Consider the following 19,465-nt stretch of genomic DNA (forward strand, 5'->3'; position numbering starts at 1 on the left):
ACCACCACACGTGAGAGAAGGGGTCGGCAGAGAACGGCTGGTCGACATTAGCGTTCCTGTTTCGGGTTAGCTGTGAGCTAGACGCCGCTAACTCCGCGGAGCGCGAATATCCAACATCCAGCTTAAAACTAACTTCACTGCGGTCGCAAACCAGTTTCCTCCCCAGCTGCAGCTGTTTTGCACGTCCTGCAGTGTAATTATGGAACATAAACGCATCATCAAACACTTTGTGTCTGCAAAACATGTGAGGAGAGCTGCAGACCAGGGACAATCCAGAAATGCTCATGAATGTCAGTTTAGAAGCTATCAAAGTTCTCAAATAAAGCACCTTTTGATAATGTCAATGTTTGTTGGTAATTATCTTACAAAACTAGGAAGTATTTTTGGTTTAGATATTAAAAGTTATGGTTTTTTATTGATTTTAGTAAAAAAAAAAAATCGCAACTTTTCAACAAGAAAAAAATGGCCCGCAAAATCAGGCATTTTAACCCGCAACAATCACAAAAAATGCCCGCAAAAACCTGGAGGGACTGGATAATGGAGGATTTGAAGCAGGCTGGCACATGACACAACTCCAGGGAGGTGTTGAAGATGTCCTGAAGATGGGAGTGAGCTCATCTGCACAGTGTCTCAGGGTGGAGGGGGAGACACCATCTGGACCCGGAGCCTTACGGAGGTTCAGCTTGCTGAAGAGACTGTGCACATCCTGCTCCTGGATGGTGAGGGGTCCGGGAGAGGGGGCTGAGTCCACAGTGTGCTGTAATGGAGTGGAGTGATTGTTGGTGACTGGAAGGGTTTCAGGGCTGGCTGATGGGCCATCAAAGCAACAATAGAAGTCGTTGAGGCTGTTGGCCAGTTTCAGGTCGCAGGCAGCATGGGGGGCTGTAGGCTTGTAATTGGTCAGCTGCCTAAGCCCCCTCCATACTGATGAAGAGTCATTGGCAGAAAGTTGTTGGCAGAGTCTCTCAGAATACAGTGATTTAGCTTTCCTAACCTCTGAGTTAAACCTAGATCCGGTTTACAAGTGGCTGAAATGAGCTTACGTAGAGATATGATGAGGAGCTCCATCATGGGGGGGCTTGAAATGTAGCTGTTGGTGCATCAAAAGGAGTCAGTTGAGGTGGTCCGGGCATCTGATTAGGATGCCTGCTTGCACTGCGTCCTTTGAAAGCTTTCCAGGAACATTCCACCTGGCGGAGACCCTGGAGCACTGGAGGGATTGTATATTCTCTGGCCTGGGAACACATCAGTATCCCCCAGGAGGAGCTGGACTTGTTGGACTGTGACCCATCCACTGCTGAGCAGCAGATAACGGATGGAAGGATGGTGGATTATGTTTTATGTACCAACTGTGACACACGTACATAAAAATATAAAATTCGGCACAAGGGGGCAGTGGTTACAGTGGTCGCCTCACAGCAAGAAGGTTGCAGTTTGGCCTCCTTGCATTTGTGTGAAGTTTGCATGTTCTCCCTGTGCATACGTGGGTTTTCTGATTCCTCCTGCAGAGATGTTAGATTAACTGGTGAGTCTGAAGTGTCCCTGGGTGTGATTGAAAGTGTGGATGGGTATTTGTCTCTGTGGTCCTGTGATGGACTGGAAACCTGTTCGGGGTGTACCCCGCCTCTCGTACAGTGACTGCTAGAGATGGGCACCAGCTCAACCATGACCCAGAAGGGGAATGCGGGTACAAGAAAATGAATGGATATTATCATTCTTGTGTGATTTGAAAATAAAGTACCTGACACTTCATTTGAAAGTAAAGAAACCAGTATTCCTTTTGTAAAACAAAAGTGAACATAGAATGAAACTATTCTATTGGTTGCTGTATGTATGTTTTACAGGCAGATAACACACCAAGCAAAGTATCAATTGTTTTATTCATGACTAATGTTTTTGTTTCCTTTTTCATGAACTCATTGGCCTGTTGTCAACCCTAAACAGAAGGTAGGTTTGTGGAGTATAATCTGTCATTACATGTACTGAAACCAAACCCATTTCCTCCTCTGTTTCATGTTCGAGGTTCGAAAAGGTTCATTCTTGTTACCGGCTGAACATTTGAGTTCAAGTCAAACTCCCTTTACAAACATCAAATCACATAAAAGATGGATGTTTTCTCACCTTGAACTAAATTGAGAAGGGTTCCAGCCGCACACAACAGCTCTGACTATATTTTTAAGGGAAATCTGTTGCACAAATTATTTGAACCTGTTTAAAATTCAAGTGAGAAGACTCTGCGACTCATGCAAGGATATTGAGAACCACTGCAAACCATTACCAGCAGTCGCAGCCCAGTAAGATTCTGGCTTTAATATTATTATTGTTTTTCCGCTGTCAGGAGATGGCTGTGAATGGACTGCACTCGGCTGACCGTAGAGTAGGAATGTATTTGAGTGTTTTATACCTGGGTGTCAGAAAATGGCAATGTTTTTCATTTCAATACCATCCTTAAAAACTCTGCTGCTTGTTTAATCCCAGCCATTTAAACTGTGTAGTATATCAATTAGAGGATGCATTTGGCCCAACCCTGATGCACCTAACATTCACAAACAATGATGCTCTTTGTAGCTGGAGCTGTGTGCTGTGGGTTTTTAGTTTAATTTTTAAAGAGCTCTGCAAGTATTCTGAAGAAGATTCAAAGATAATCACATCATGGCTGACAATGGTAGTTAAGGAGCTACTAATATTAGCAATGCTAATGCAGTTTTAATAGTGAGGGTGCTGGAGAAGCCTTAAGTTTATATTTCAACCCTTATGTCACTCAAGTCCGTTTTCAGCCAAGACGGTGTCCTATTTTGAAGCAAGAGCAACAAAAGACCTAATAAATGTGGTAATACACACTATAAACTGCCTCAGTACTGGTGGTGTGAAGAGATGGGTATAAGTACTGTGGAGTGGTTCCAAATAAGACTGACTGTAGTAGCATTTGTTGAATTTCCTTGACATCATTCAGTGTCATTGTTTGTGTACAGTGGAACCGCTCCTTTGGCCTGCCTGGTCACCATGCTGCACTCACAAGTAAGAGGGGACCGAGTGAAGAACAGCATCTTCTTTAAGCTGCCGGGACGAATGAGCCTCTTCACCCTGAAGGTACTCAGTTACTAAACCAACACATGGTGTTGGGAATATTTGTCCTGAATTCATCATTTAATGTTTCCACTCTACGATCCAGCTCATCGGTTGATCAGTGGGATTTAATACAGGTTGCCAATGCATGAGCATTGAAGCACACCTTATTACTATCAAAATATTTGTCCTACACAGATTTAAAATTAAATGTTTAAATTATATATCAAAATGTACCGCCTAATTGGAAATAGTTAATAGCTAAACTAATAGTTTTTTTTCCTCCGTTTTGCAACATATTGCTAACAAAAGTCATACTAAAAAAAACTAAAAAATATGAGATCAATGGGATTTTGGTGAAATGCAAGAGAAAACCCAACCCTCTGTAGAGCTTTAAAGGTCAGATATACTTCACACTAGAAACAGTTCAAAGTTGAAACAGGTCACAGAAATTGGACTTGACGTCGGAACTGGCATTCTGGTATTATTTTTTTTAGTTTTTACACAATGACTTTATGTTTTGTGATTTTTTTATTTTTTTTATTTTAGGATTTTTCCGCTGAATGTTTAACTGACAGATAATTCAATGACATAATTTATAATAAGGATGCTAACTTTTGACTTATTTAAAAATTCAAACCTTTTGAAAACAAACTTTTCTCATTCCTACAACTTCTTTTAGTACGTATACAAACTATACTTGAAAACATTTTGTCTTCTTTCAGTGTCTCTCTCACTGCTACAAGAATTGTTTTTTTCCTGAAATCTCCCCAGATTGTTGTTGATTTTAGCTCAGAAACGTCTCTTTAACATTGGAAGTGTCAACTTGTCTTATGTCTTATACAAACAAAGTAGAAACAGAACTTCCTGTGTGACCATCAGAGCCTGCTGCAGCTCATGGTTCAAAGATGTTCAAGTTCGGACTTTTTGTGCAGTGACTAATTGTTTAGGGCTTTTTTTTTTCAGTGCATATTTCCATTTGCCTTTGCAATGGCAACCTTCAAAATTTGTTCAAATGAAATGTTGCTGGTGGTACCTGACACGTGGTGACAGAGCGTTTCAAGTGTTTGACCCCAGGCTGTGGAACGCTCTCCCTCTGTCGCTGCACTGCTCAGACTCCACAGTCTCTTTTAAGAAACATCTTCAGACAGGTTTTTAGTTAGGTGTTGCTTAATGTTTTTAGGTTATGTTGCTCTCTGTTCAGCACTTTGTGACATTGCTGTCTGTGAAATGAAAGCTTACTTCAGAAATCGTTTAGTTTACAGTTCTCTCTCAGACTTGTCACTAAGATCATTATGTAAGCTTGTCAGCCACCCAAACCTTTTGAAGTGGATGAGTTTTTTAAAAACTTCTGCTCTGCTCTCTGTAGAAGAATGCCCTCCAGTGGACAAAGCCATCGTCAGAGTCGGAGGCGGTATCAGAACAAGCCAGCAGCTCTGCACTTCCTGCTTCCAGCAGCAGCCCTCCAGTTTCAGGATCATCTGGGGCCCCTGCTGACTCGACTGAAACCATTGAGCAGGAAGCCTGTGACTTCACTGAGACGACTGTTACTGCTATTTTAGACGATGGTAATGCTACAACCCACTCTTATAGGACTTATTAACAGGATGTTTAAACTGGGAAGCTTACCGTATTTTCCGGACTATAAGGCGCACTTAAAAGCCTTCAGTTTTCTCAAAAATCGACAGTGTGCCTTATAATCCGGAGCGCCTTTATATGTGGAAGAAGTCGTAATGTTTTAGTACGACTTTGGTGAACTACAAAGCTGCACCGCTGGCAGCATTAAGGCTCGGTTATAGTCGCGCTTTGTAGAGTCGCACGTGGACCTGAGCGAGCGGTGGAGGCGTTTATACTTGACGCTTACATCGGTGCAGTGTCCTTCCGTGAGTTTTGAACCGTTTGATTATCTTTGTGATCTCTCATAGAGGGATTATATAAATGCTGATACAAGTGAACCAGCTCCGCTAGAGCAGCAAAATCCTCCATTCTGAATGGAGTGCGGCACGCAGTCTGCACAGAGTTATAAAAATTGGAAGGTGCACGACGATGCGCCTTATAGTCCGGTTATAGCGCCTTTTATATATGGCAATGATGGACAGTGCATCTTATAATCAGTACACCCTAAAGTGTGGAAAATACGGTTGGTATTATGATTTGTAGGTTTCAGTCTGTGTCTACATTACTCTGGATAGTTTAAAATGGAAAAAAAAAAAACAGATTTTCTTCTGTTTTTACCTTCAACTTTAAAAGAAATGACAAAAAATCCTAGATGCAATGTCCGGCCTTCTTCTGTTGTTAGGAATTAAAGCCAAAAGATCCGGGTTATGGAAGCTGCTATGTTGTATTTTTGGGACCAGAGTCTGCAAACTAGGGATGTTGTTTGAATGGATCAAGGAGGGTTGACCAAAGCCAACCCAGCCCTGGTTCTCCTTTGTGCTGCAAAGCTTGGTGGTAACAAAACCAAAAATGGTTGACATGTGAAAATGTAGCACAGCTTTGAGTAATGTGAAGAAGTGATTACGTACGCTTTCTGCAACCATCCAGCCAAGGGATTTAAAAGCCAAAACAACAAGTACAGATTTTAAGTTTGTTTGTTTATTTTAAGTGTTTTCAACAATGGCAAACAGGGGCAAGTTTCTTTCTTCTTCAAAAAGCCTCTGGCTTTCAGATTCATTTTTGAGCTTATGGAAGACAAATTGCAGCAGTTGTGCATTTATTAGAAATATTTTGTTGAACGTGAACAAATCATCCACCATGTTGTGTGGCGATCGTTTTGCCCTGCACGCTCCTGTCTGTGCAGGATGTTTTATGAATGGCCAGAGGCCCCCTTAAAGAAGGCCTGGTCTGTGCACCCATTGTTTCCTGAAAGGTTTCCACCACTGTTTTTTTTTTTTTTTGCCCTGCTGTATGGTTTGTGAATTGTTCTTGTAGTATCTTGGACATAGGATGATCGTGTTTTCTCATGGCTTCAAAGAGTGCAAGATAAAGTGGTGTCTCACTGGAAAATGGTCACATTTTTAGTTGCAGTCTCACTGAATTCTGAGGGACCAGTGAGCCCTGTTTGTGTAAAGTGTTTTCATGTTCTTTCATGGCTCAGAAAACTGGATTGTAAGTCGTACACATTGTTTTGTTGCCCACCTCTGCCAACATTGCACCATGCTGCTAATGTTTTGAGCCATCCTGGAGACTCCCCTACAAATCAGCAGTCCCACCTTTAGAAGAGGCAGTGACAACCAGCAGGATTTCTCCTCCTGTGGCACTGCACCTCTGCACTTCAGAGCTCTGTCATTTGCTGGACAATATTAACATTAAATAACTTTGGCATTCATAAATTGATTCAGACATGTTAATGTCCAAAACACAAAATTAAAGACTCATTTATGCTCACTTTCTGTATGTAAAGAGGTCCATCCACTTCAAACCTTGCCAAATGACATCTCCCCACATAATCCACACGCAAGCTTTACGTTAGCATGGTTGTTAGGCTGTAGATCCACAAGAAGACAGTTCAGAGTTCACAGCTGGCTTCTGAGGTCAGTTTCAGACCAAATCACACATTGTGGTGGAGGAGATGCTAATAATGCACATGCTCAGCAGGGTAGTAGACTGGTGACCATTAAAGCATAGCAGCATTTGGATGAAGAACTCTTTTCCCTGGTGAGACGACATGTATCTGTTTGCAGTTCTCTGTTTCTGTCGTCTGTTTGGTCCTTTCGCTGACTGCTGCCACTGCTCTGTGTGCCGAGTTTGAGTTTGCATCCGTACTGAATTATGCACAAATTGAAAGCAAAGGAAAGACAGAAAGCTCTGTTGTAAACATGTTAAATGTCACAAGTCCAGAACTGGTGTTTAAAACCCCGAGCTGTACTGAAAGAAAGAAGGGGGGGGTCAATTTAACAACATCGTTGTGAATTATTGTCACTGACCAAACACAGCATTAAAGTCATAGAAATGATTCAAAAGCATTTTTTACATTTGACTGTAATATGTTTTGTAGGATCCGTGGATGAGAGTTCATCTAATGCCTCCTGCTCCGCTGAGCCTCAACCTCCCGTCTCCCAGCCTCAGACCCGTCTGAGCAGGGCAGCAGGACAACAGGGACGCTCGGACCCTCAGCAGCCCCAACATGCCCAGACCAGACTGAGCCGTTCCAGACAAGTCAGCATCTTCTCACGCTTTTTTATTTACGCACTCACAACATGATCAGTAGGTAGATCAGTTTAAACACTTTCTACATGGGTGGCTTTTGTCTACTTTTGTTATTTTATGTCTTGTGGAGTAATTATGAGCAGCCAGTGTCTTACCTTCAGCAGCCAGCAGTCAGCATGATCTCACTTTAAATAATCAGGGAGAAATTCTCCTCAAGTAGTAAAACCAGCTGAAACATCAACAACATTTGAACTCTTTGTCGTAGAGTTTTACACCATGGATTTTCAATGTATATACTTATACCTGTTCTGTACAGAATGAGTTCTAACAAACTCTGAACTGTGTTCAACATAGTCTGTAGTGTTAAAAAATAAAACACTGCTGTGAAACATCCGGTTGGAATATCACTGAGGGCGCTCTTAACCCTGAGCCAAATAATTAGAAAGATAACCCCGTAACAAACTGAGAGCCATATTCTGTTTCTAGAACACTAAGAACAAGGGTGAAAGATACCAAACACAAACAGTCAGAGGAAAACACTGCAGCCAAAGCTAACAATTAGCAGCAGGCTAGAAACTAATGGAGAAATGGCTGACTTCAGATTGATCTTGCAAGAACTAAGGGTTTCAGAATGAAAAATTACACACAAACAAGGAAGAAATGGCACAAGTGAACACTAGATTGAGCAAAGCAGAAGACAACTAGAAGAAGGAACCCCAAACTTCAGGAACATGCTAAAACTACACATCATGTTGGACAACAAGCTCATGGATGTGGAGAGTTGCATTTATGTTAGCTGAGCATGCTCAGTTTTCATACATTTCTGAATTATGTGAAAAGCATGGCAGACTAAAGGGTTTATCTGGTAAGAAAACAAATCAAAGTGGTCCACAGCTACCTGCCTCATTCTTCAGAGAATACAGACATTCACAAATAAGAAATACAAAGATTAAAGGGGGGAAATCTCCAGAGATGGTTTTTATTTTTGTTTTTCAATTCCCCTTTCATAGAGAGGCAGTCATTTCAGGACAAACTGGACTGTGAGAACTATCGTCCAATAAGGGTTTAAAATGTAGACTATGAATCTTGAGTCTAGTATTGATGTTAGCAGATATAATACACAAACCTTACACAAAGCCAGACTCAAGATAATATCAGGAGAACACTAAACTAGATCACAAAAACAAGATATGTTAAAAGGTTTTCATGCTGACAAATCTCACTGATTCAAGCAAAGTACTTAATTTTACTTTTGACATGAGTATAATTGACCTTTTTGGAGCTGTGTGTGACAGAGTCATTTGATGTAAATAGAGGCAGAAGATGGGTGTGTGTCGTCTTTGCCTTGTTGATGGAGCCTCTGAAAGAGGAGCACCTGCATCGGTCACTTCATACATTTAATACAACTGACAGAGACACTGCCACACTTCATGGCTACGTTTGAGGAATAGTTTTTATTCTGGGTACAAATTTAATATTTATAAAACTAAAGTCTTTACATTTAATTATGATTAGAACTATAGAGATTAGGAACCAGTTTAAATGGAAACTGGAAGCCAAGTCTAATAAAATATTTGGGGAAACGTAGATTCTTTGATATAAATTATGGTCCTTTAATTTCAACTGAGAACAGACCTACAAAAATGGAACATAATGTTATTTTTAGATTTAAGCTTCAGAATAATGTTCTATGTCTGCTGTACCATGTTTAATGTTTGCCCATTAAAATAGCACACAACCAGTTCCTAGATTGGGACAGGATAGTTTGAAGATACCATAAAAATGCCAGGATCAGATATTACGTGCTACAGTGTGTTCGAGGAGGAATGGCCCTCCCCAACCTAAAAGCATGGTATTCTGCTGACATAGGATGGAAAGATATAGAAATAGAACAGTAGTTTGCACCAAACAAAACTGATGACTGCCTCAACAAATGATCCTCAAAACGTTGAACTTCCTATTATTATTTCTTCACAAGGGGGCGTTGAAGAGCTTAGAGGCTCTCCAAACTCTCCAACTTAAAAACACCACCAACACCACAGCTAAATTTAAAAGGAATGAAGAAAATTCAGGGTTTCTCCAAGTATTCCTATTATTAACTAAGTGTGCAAATTTAATAAAATGGTTTCAAAGTTTTATATACCAGAATTAAAGTTTCCTAATGAGATTACACTTCACAAAGAAGAAATGGGAAACTGAACACATCAGCTGAAAGATATCTTAGGCCTGCCATTACTGGCTACTTTAGTTTTTATTAATCTATTGACTCATTTATCTATTAATCTTAACAACTCTTTCCTCCAAAAAACCTTGTGATATTGATGTAATTATGTTGAATCAGTAGAAAGAGTATGGTCTGTGTTTATCTAATTAGTGATTTGTGTTTGTACAGTCAGGGAGGCAGAGGAAGAAAGCTGTCATGATGCCTCGTGTTGTCCTCACTCCTCTGAAAGTGAACGGAGAGCATGTTCCTTCAGGTAAAACCTCAGTCTTCACCTGCTCATTACAGAACATAACTTTCCGTTTTCAACATTTCACCCTAATCTTTACATCTGTTTAGATGTTTCACTTGAAGGCTGTTGGCAGTGTCACTGTGCTTGCTGTTCATTCAAGCTTTAAAACTTATTCTGTTGCATCATGTTGGTGCAGAACTCTGTTGCATTAGGTCAGTTATGATAAGATACAGTTATATTCAGTTCATTTACCAGCACTGCAGCAGTGATCTGATAACCTTCAATCCTACCAACCTCAGCACTCTTTGTTCCCACCTTGGCAGCTGCTGCCATGGTTGATTTAATCTACTGGTGTAGACTTTTCAAAAGAAGATTTAAACCAGTTTTTCAATAATTATTCTAAGCCTGCAGTGTTTGGACCTGAACATTCAGGACTGTAGCTTCAGATGTTTCCTATCTTATGCAGGAGTCAAAATGCAGCTGTATCTTTGTAGAAACTACTAAACTAAAGAATGGCTTGAGTCGAGAGGCCAGTGACAACTGGGAGATATTTGTTTTAGGAGAAAAGTGACAAAACGGCAAACCAAATTGATTTATATAGCCCAGTATTCCAGTGAGAGCTGGAGATCACAGCACAATGGCTCCAACAGGACCACATCATCTGCAGATAGCAGAACCATTCAACTGGACTTCCTCCCTGGCTGCACCAGAAAAGTTACAAACCGAATCTGTGACAACGTGCAACCCTGGCCAAGTCTCAAACTCGCCTGGATCTGTAGCTGAAATAAACGTTTAAAAGAGCGTTTCCTGTGCCGTGAAGGGCTTTCATACCAGACTGACACATTTCACAGACGTGCACACTGCACCTGCATAAATACTATGCTTTCTAAAAAAAAAATTGGAATTTTAGAAGAAAGTTTTTAAATGGGCCCAAAATTTGAGAATGCAGTTGAGTCAAGGTTCAGTTTCTTCAGCAACAGGCTGGAACAACACCTGGACTGATCACTAAAATGTCAGACCCAACAAGCAGAATTTCAGAAAGCTGAGAACCACTGCAAATAACTTGTCTCATCAGGCGATGAGACAGGCACAGGGAGATACTGGCTTATCTCTCTTTCTCTCTCAGTTCTGGTACATGGCTGCAAAGACTTTGTTTCTCATATCCCCTACCTTCCACTGAGGAGTGCAGTGGATGGTAGAGCACTCCATCTAAAAGTGTGTTGGACATGTTTTAAGTCCTGCAGCTGGTTGGGCTCCCTACATCACATCACACCCTTTCATGAACAGTCATTTGAACTGTGGTTCAGAGGAGTCTCCGCTGGCAGGTGGACTTCATGTCACATCCAGTATTTTTTAAATCACCAGGAGATAGTCAAAAGGTGTCACGACCTGGCGTGAAGTGTTTTGTGAAATGGAGTTTCTTTTCTTTCTCTGTGCTGCACCTGCATGCTGAAACCTGAACAATCACTCACCAAATCCTCCCCTGACAGCAGCTGACCCTTACCCTGTTCAGTCCTAACAATCTCTGTTCCAAAAAACCAAGTCAGCTGCACTCAGTTTAAGTTCCATTTTCTGAACAGCTCCTAACAATATAAGGGTTGTTTATAAACGCACTTTTCTGAATGGTTTGTGCACAAAGCCGTTTGGAAACTTTAATTTATTGTAAGAATTGTCTTGAGTACTGAAGAACTTAGAATAAAAGTACTTTATTCTGATAAAAGACAAAGTTTTCTCAAAGTATTAGAAGGTGAGAGGGAAAAAAGTGGTGCATATTGTCTTTCAACAAATGAATAATTTTTTTTACAAACTAAAATTGATGGGGATTTTTCTCCCCAGAGCTGTGTATCCATGATGCTTGTTTCAGAAGAACCCTGAAGGATCTGTAGAACGTTCCAAACAGGGCAGATCATTAACTCTGCTGTGTCAGATCTATAGAACAGGACAACCTGAGTGTCTGCAGCACTTCCAGACATGTTTTTTTTACGTGACTTGGACTAGCTGAGCTTGACGTGTGGTATTTATGTTTTAGGTCCCATGAAGAGGAGTCGAGGAGGTGTTGATGTGGACTTTGAAACACCTGGTTCCATCCTGGTGAACACCAACATCAGAGCTCTCATCAATGTGAGGACGTTCTCAGCTTTCCCTCCACACTCCCAGCAGCAACTGCTGCAGCTACTCCCAGAAGTGGACAGACAGGTATGTGCTTTTAGCATTTGAGGAAGACGGGTGGGTGTGTGTTTATCGGTTCAAGGTTGGGCGCCACCCCCACCCACCCCTATATGACAGTCATGACATGCAAAAAACTGAAAAACGTCTTTAGGTATTGCATGTTCCCAATTCACTGCGGCCGGGAAAGATGCCAAACCTGATATGTCCCCATGCCTCTTGGAGTTTGGACAGTAGGGTTGGGTGATAGGCTCAAAAATGCCTGACAAGCTGCAGGAGAGCAGGCAATTATTGTTGGTTCAGTTAGAAACCTTAACCAACCGTGGCTTCACTGGTTTGGACAAAAAACCAGTGAATAAGCACTGATGAAGAACATGGAGGTTTAAACCCTCTAAATGCGGTGCGTCAGGACTCGCTCCCAGAAATAAGGGGCAGAGGAGGCAAATAATGGTAATATAATTTAATTTGTCAGAGTCTGTGTTTAACAGCTGAATCAGCCACCATGGCACGTCACTGCCCTACACCCCATGGTTAGGGCTGTAGGGTTTTTGTTTCTTCTGTTTTTCATGTCCACAGTTGTGAACAATTTGTGCAAGAGCAGGAAAATTCCTGTAATTACTGCTTAAAACTTACTGAAAAGGTTACTTTGTGTGTTTGGAAGTAGTTTACATGGATACACTTTTAATAATCAGTAAACCTTTGTCTAATTTCAAACAGATGGTGCTGTCAGAACTTTTCCAAGGTTCTGCTCAGTAAAGCTAAGAGAAATCCAGACCTTATTGTGTGATGTGTCAGGAACAGTTCTTAGTTTTCTCTGGTGTATTAATATGTTCTACCTTCTATCTCTGCTTGTAGATTGGACCTGATGGGATGGCCCGACTGAGTAGTTCTGCTCTCAATAATGAATTCTTTACTCATGCCTCTCAGAGCTGGAAAGAAAGACTAGCTGAGGGTAAGTGGACAAGCTGCCTCATTCCATGAAGACTTTTACCAGGGCTGTAAGGCTTTTTAAGAACATCTGAACTGGCAGAAAGGGTCCACTAACAGCAGGATCATTTTAAAAACACTGGCTTTTATCTTTACTGCATTGTATAGTTTTTTGTAGATGTAAATTGATACTGTGATAAACAACTTAAAAGTAAAACAGAAGACTTGAATGCAGCTTCTTTCATTAGTATCAGAGCTGCATGATCTTAGCTAAAATATGAATCTGCTACTGTACTGTCACCTGCACTTTGGGAAAGATTTCACCATCTTACAGACCTTTTTGGCCCCCACCTTCATCATCTTGAGTTGTAGCCTGAAACGTGTATGTTGTTACTTGAACAGTGTTTGTCATGACACGAGGATAAGGAAGACAGGAAGACCCTGCTTGTTGATTTTTAACAAGTTATTGCAAAGAAAAGTGGAGCTGAAAGGCTCAGGGATGAGACATTTCTGTCTAGCCTAAGATGTCAAAGGATGCCTTTTTGAACAAATCTGATTGGTTGTTAGTTCATATTATTTAGAGTGCAGCATAACCTAACAACAGACTGTGAATAGATATAAACTATACATGTAGCCTCCCATCAGATGGCCTATCAGTAAATATTATGCCTTGATTAATTAATATTTAAAATGTATTTTATATTCCTTTTTTGGTTTGTTTTGATCATTTTTGTTCATATTTATTCCTATTGTGGTAATGACTGATTTTACACTTTGTGCTGCACTTTCAACAAAGATTTTATAAATGTAGCACATAAATAACGTTTGACCTAGATTAAAGTAAGCCTGTCAGAAGGCATGCTGGATGGGTTGTGGTAGGATTCTTTTAAGCACTTCAACCTTTTTTTAGTATACTTTAACAATAAAATGCTGAACATGTAAATAAACATAAAATTGGCTTCACATGAATTTCTATTTAACTAGGCAGCAGTGGAAGTCTTGTAAAAAGGCAAAGCCATCCTATAAAGAGTTTTCTACAGTGTGAATAAAGACAATCCAGACCCCATTAAACCCGTTCAGAAATCTGACTGGGATATGGTCTTGGGTCTGTATTTTCTTACAAACCGAATTTAAGGCATTTAAGTCAAGTTTCTATTACAGCATTAAAAACTGAGATGTGATTTCTTTTAAACCTGTGAATGTCTTTGACCTTTCCAGGTGAGTTCACCCACGAGATGCAAGTTCGCTTCCGACAGGAAATGGAAAAGGAGAAAAAGGTTGAGGTGTGGAAGGAGAAATTTTTTGAGGAGTACCATGGGCAGAAGTAAGAAACAACTAATTTCATTCAAATTCAAATCACTGTTCAAAAACTTCACCAGATTTTTCTGTGTTTGCCATTTTTTGACTGAACCACACCAGCATTAGTTTCAAATCACAGAACGTCATTCCTAACTGTTCACTACATGATAAAGACAGTGTGTGGTGCTAACACACACCTTGTGTACCCATAGGTCCGGTTTAACACGAGAGGAGTCCCTCAAGCTCACTGCCAGTGAAGCCAGTGAAGTGGCAGGCCCTGTGCTGGAAACTGATGTTGCTGTGGTGGCAGCTGGTGCTCCCAAACGACGCAGCGTGGGTCGACGAAGGCGAGATGGCAGGATGAGGAGACGCACACGGGCCGACTTGCGTCGGAGAGCCCGTCGGACCCTGTGCAAGGCTGCCCCAGCTCTGCAGGCCACAGAAGGAGGAGAGACTGGCGCCACGTTGGATGTAGCAGCAGCCTCTGCTGACTCCTCCGGGTCGAGTAACACCGTGGTCCAAGGAGAGGTTGTGCTCCACACTGACTGTGCTGTGGAGCTCCCAGATGAGAGTGCCTCTACAGAACCAGTGGCCTCTCCTACTCCAGAACCGGTCCCATTACCAGTCCCATCTCCTGCTCAAAGTCCCAGCCCCAGCCCAGCCTCCACCAGTGCCAACGAAGAGCCTGAAGTGACCCCCTGCTTGCTTCCCAAGGAAACTGCACCTGTACTGGCTTCCACCACCTCTCCTTCATCCTCCTCTACCTCCTCTTCTTCGTCTGCCTCCTCACCTGCTTCATCACCCTCTTCATCTGATCAGCAGGGGGCTTTTGCTGCAGGCTTGGACTCCTCATCCTCTTCAGGATCTTCCAGTGCCACGGTTCCTGCTGATACTCTGGATGACACTGCCTCTGTGATCACCTCCATCACAGGAGGAACTGCTACTAGCAGCCGAGAGAGCAGTCCATCCGCCAGCCCAGCCACAACCCCTGTGGAGCAGAAGAGAAGGCAGGATGAGACTGAGGCCCTCTCTAGATTTCCCGGAAAGAGGGCGCGACTCGACGACCGTCAGTCCTTTCGTACCACAATTGACTGTGTCAGTTCGGAAAAGCCACAGCCGACAATCGAAGAACCCAAGGTGCCACCTATCCGGGTAAGATGACAATGCATGATTCTTTTTTTGCACTAAAACACTCTTAACTTAGAGCTGGGCAATATTTTACAGCTTTATTGCAGTCTATCATGTCTTTGTATTTGCGACCCCTTCTTTAAGACCTTAATGTTAAATCCAACACAGTAATGAACCATGACTCAGACGTTGAACCTTTGAACCTTTTTAAAGCGAAGGTTATCTTATTTTCTTATATTTTATTTTACTTTATATAAGGTTGTTCATGTATGCTTTAAATGTAAACAAATGCAGAAAATGCCTATACAAAGTTAAATGCTTTAACATTAGACATTTTTAATAAACTGGTCAGAATGTGTTGCATTTAACCATTTTATCAGGCACATATTAGGATTGCTAACTGTTTCTCTGAGCCTCTGAATCATGCAGCTACTTTAGTTTTCTCAAAGACGGGCATCAACACCCTCTTTTTTTTCATTTCTAACATCCATCCATCCATAAATCCTCTCCACCTGCTTCTCCTTTCCGAGTCGCGGAGAGCTGGTGTCAACCCAGCAGTCACTGTGTGAGAGGCAGGGGACACCCTGGACAGGTCACAGGTCCATCACAGGGACACATAGAGACAAACAACCATTCACACTCTCACTCACACCTAGGGACAGTTTAAGAGTTACCAGTTAACCTAACATGCATGTTTTTGGTCTGTGGGAGGAAACTGGAATACACCCACGTGAGCACAGGGAGAACATGTAAACTCCACCCAGAACAACAGGTCATTTATTTAACTATCTTTGAACACTTGCTAACACATATTGAACAGTTACTCTCTCTTCTGAAACACAAATCCAGTGGCTGCTGGAGAACAGTTTACATAAGAAGGGTAGTGTATTTGCTGTGGTTTTCAGAGTAGGAGAGGGGCTGAGTTAGCATACGAATTAGATGCACACACTAAAGGATATGCATAAAAAATTATGCTCTATATGTGATAGTCATTTTTTTATCCACACAAAGGAAAACTCTTCTATTGAATATATTAGAAAGTTGCCCAGCCCGTCTTCAACTCTTCAAAAAATACCCAGATAACAAGTGCCTTGTTGCTGTTTTGTTTCTGTTCCAGATTCAACTATCCAGGATCAAACCGCCCTGGGTCAAAGGGCACCCCACCTACCAAATCTGCCCTCGGATCGTGCCCCCTGGCGAAGGGTCCCGGAGGTCGGGGACGGGGGGCGCGCGGACCCTGGCAGACATCAAGGCCCGTGCCCAGCAAGCCCGTGCGCAGCGCGAAGCCGCTGCTGCTGTTGCAGCCTCTGGCGAGGGGTCAGGGACGACCAGTGTCCGGCTGCGGCCTACTACTGGGTTACCGGATAGCAGCAATGGACGACGAACGCGAGAGCATCCAGGACCTATCGAGCCCGGAGGAGGAGGAGGAGACGGAAGAAGATGTAATGAGATGGAGGAGCAGGAATCATCTTCAGAACCTAATTCGTCTAGAACACAACTACAGCTTCTTAATGTAGAATCCAGCTCCCACCCTTCCCCTTCATTGTCCAATTCATCAACTTCCACGTCCTTGGAATCCCCGCAGACCTTAAGTCCTCTGCAAGACCGGTCTGCTACGGTGTCAGAAGCTTCCAAAGATGTGGAAGAAACATTAGCCACTGGCCAGATTTCCTCCAGTAGATTCCCAGACAAGACGTGTACGTTCTGCCCAGAGTCTGACTCTACAGCTGAGACATCAGCCACAAAGTCAAACCGGGAAGGCCAGTTGCCTGATTCTGCTGCTGCCGCCTCCTCGGAAATGGCAAACCAAGGTTTAGAAAAACCTACACTGACCCAGACTTCAATCCCAGATTCCCTTCCCAGATTTGGGGCTCAGGGTGTGGACGTCATTCAGACTCTGGCTTCTTCTTGTCCAGCCAAAGAGCCAGATAAAGGAAAGGAGATTGGACTGGGTGGTGTTATCCAGCATGGATCTCACCATGTAGACCGGCCAACAGATGTTTCCTCTCCCAAACATGTGGAGGTAATTAATGTTTGTAAAGAGAAGTATGACGAGGCTGACACACACAGTGACTCAACAGAAACTGCCTCAGACTGTGAGAATGAGAGCCAGGATGACGAGCAGCAACAGTCCTCTGACCCGCACTGGTGCTCCCAACTGACAGCCCAAAAAAATGGACCGGTGGTCATCTGCAGCCCCCCTCCACAGAACCAGCAGCCAGTCATTCAGGCCCACGTGTCCAACCGCCAAGGTCAGACCGTCATTCAGCCTTGTTATCCCAATGGTCTGCCTCAGCCACAACATCGTAACCCTTTTCCCCTGGACCACCATTCTCTTCCCACTGCCCATCCTCAAGGACTAAGAGAGAACAATATTGTGGTCAAAATTGAGGCTACAGAAGACAGTCAAACCTCCAGACCCAGTTCTGCTGAAGATGGGTGTCATGGAGTTTTAAGCTCTACTGTCACACACCCACATGCTGCGTCTGCCTCTAAAAAACTGTCCGCCTCAGCCAGACAAGTGTCCACTGTGGAGGCCAACAACCCTCTGGTCACTCAGCTGCTACAAGGGAGTCTGCCTCTGGAGAAAGTTCTACCCTCACACTCTGTTAACAGGCTAGAGATTAGCCGACTACCAGTATCCCAAACCAGACTATCGGCTGCAAGGAACCTGGGAGCTCACAGCAAGCCCGAGTTCTCTGACCCATCCTCTAGCACAGACTTGACTCAGACCACCAAGTTACTAATGGGTCACCCAATCTCCTGCGTCTCTGAGGCCCCAGAGGAATCTCAGTACCAGCCCCAACAGACTTCTGGTGCCGTTCCAGTCATCACCTCTGTGCCGTTGTCATCCAAGGGTCGGTCAGACGTTGCTTCTCTGGCTTCTGTGGAACCTGCAGCTCTTAAAGAGTCTCATCAGCCTTCACAGAGAGCCACTCCAGATCGACCGGCCTATCAGATCGTACCCAGTACCCCCTCGCCTACCCATGCAGAACCTCATCCCATTGAGAATATAACAACAATTAAGATGAACATGAGAGCCCTGCAGTCTCAGCCTTCCCATTTTCACCAGCAGCAGCTGTCTCCTTCACCCGCTGTGAAGAATGAAGGTGGTTCGAGATCTTCCTGCCAGGCTCTTGCCAAATCCGGCCCCATCATGCCCATCAATGGAACCAAAAAGGAACCTGGGAACTCCATCGACGGGTACCTCAGTGGAGGGGCGATGGAGGGCCTCCTCAACATGGAAATGACTTTGGCGAGGATTGCAAAGAAAGAGCACAGCAAAGCTCCGTGTTCAGCCAGCTCTCCCTCCTCTTCCTCTTCTTCACCTTCCTCTTCCTCCCTTCCCTTCCAGCTGTATGGGAAGCTCCCCAAACAAAGTGTTAGCTACACAGCTAACGTATCTATGATGGACAATGGTGGTTTCTCTCGAGGAATGGCTGATGGTGTCCTCCAGCTGTGCCCCCGCCTGGCCTCCAGCCACACCACCCTCAGCATCCAGGCCTTCACAGATAACGCAGCCGAGGAGGTGGCACTCAAGTGCTCGTGTCGTCTCAAAGCCATGATCATGTGCCAAGGCTGCGGTGCTTTTTGCCATGATGATTGCATCGGACCCTCTAAACTCTGCGTTTCGTGCCTGGTGGTCAGATAGTGTGTTTTTGACCCTGTGCACTGTAGAGCTGCTGCCGGTGACGGATCAGCAGCATGACTGGGCAGCTTTAGTGTACAGAAGGATAATGACAGTAGAGACCAGGACAATCCTTGTGGGCAACATATGCCTTGTATCATAGGTCTGTATCTTTTTGTTGTTGCAGATTTTTTTCTAGCTGTATTGATAATTATTGTTGTTGTTGTTGTTGTGAATTTGGAGCATGATTAATTGTAAATTGTGCTATTTACCTCATCTTGTGTTGCTCCACTTCTCATCATCTGGAGGTCACTATTGTTTTGCTTCCTTGTTTGCTCTGCAGACAGGATCTGATAGTCTTTTTGCTCAAAGAAGTATTTTTTTATCCATTAAAAGGAGTAAACAGCCTGATTTACTGTTTTCATTCATGGTTTAGTTCTCTTTAACTGGACTTAAAGAAAAACACAAGCGATAAATAAATGTGCCAATAGGGTTTTTAAATACTTTAGTAACATTACCCTTTCGCATGCCTTGAAGGAATGCATATCGTCCAGCACATTTCAGGCCACAATCTTAGAGTGAAAACCAATGTTGAGTTGTAGCAGTTTTGGTCTAAAGTCTAGGAAATAACATGTAGTCTCATGCAGTA

At 43.0% G+C, this 19,465-nt stretch overlaps 1 protein-coding gene across 3 annotated transcripts in view; it reads left to right on the forward strand.

Moving 5' to 3' along the window:
- The window catches only part of asxl1 (ASXL transcriptional regulator 1), a 25,555-nt gene extending 6,328 nt beyond the window's left edge, over positions 1-19,227 (forward strand). For 2 of the 3 annotated variants that reach the window (XM_017438828.3, XM_025002153.2), the window contains 9 exons: positions 2,973-3,090; positions 4,436-4,634; positions 7,064-7,224; positions 9,608-9,692; positions 11,698-11,864; positions 12,690-12,786; positions 13,980-14,085; positions 14,273-15,212; positions 16,306-19,227. In XM_017438828.3, the coding sequence (XP_017294317.1) occupies positions 2,973-3,090; positions 4,436-4,634; positions 7,064-7,224; positions 9,608-9,692; positions 11,698-11,864; positions 12,690-12,786; positions 13,980-14,085; positions 14,273-15,212; positions 16,306-18,840 (4,408 nt within the window). In that variant the 3' untranslated portion in view covers positions 18,841-19,227. Of the gene's footprint in view, positions 1-495; positions 1,948-2,972; positions 3,091-4,435; positions 4,635-7,063; positions 7,225-9,607; positions 9,693-11,697; positions 11,865-12,689; positions 12,787-13,979; positions 14,086-14,272; positions 15,213-16,305 lie in introns of those variants that run through there. The other variant, XM_017438829.3, reaches the window with a different exon arrangement.
- The last annotated feature ends 238 nt before the right edge of the window (positions 19,228-19,465 follow it).

Source organism: Kryptolebias marmoratus, linkage group LG8 (genome assembly GCF_001649575.2).
Source record: "Kryptolebias marmoratus isolate JLee-2015 linkage group LG8, ASM164957v2, whole genome shotgun sequence".
In the NCBI taxonomy this organism is placed as follows: domain Eukaryota; kingdom Metazoa; phylum Chordata; class Actinopteri; order Cyprinodontiformes; family Rivulidae; genus Kryptolebias; species Kryptolebias marmoratus.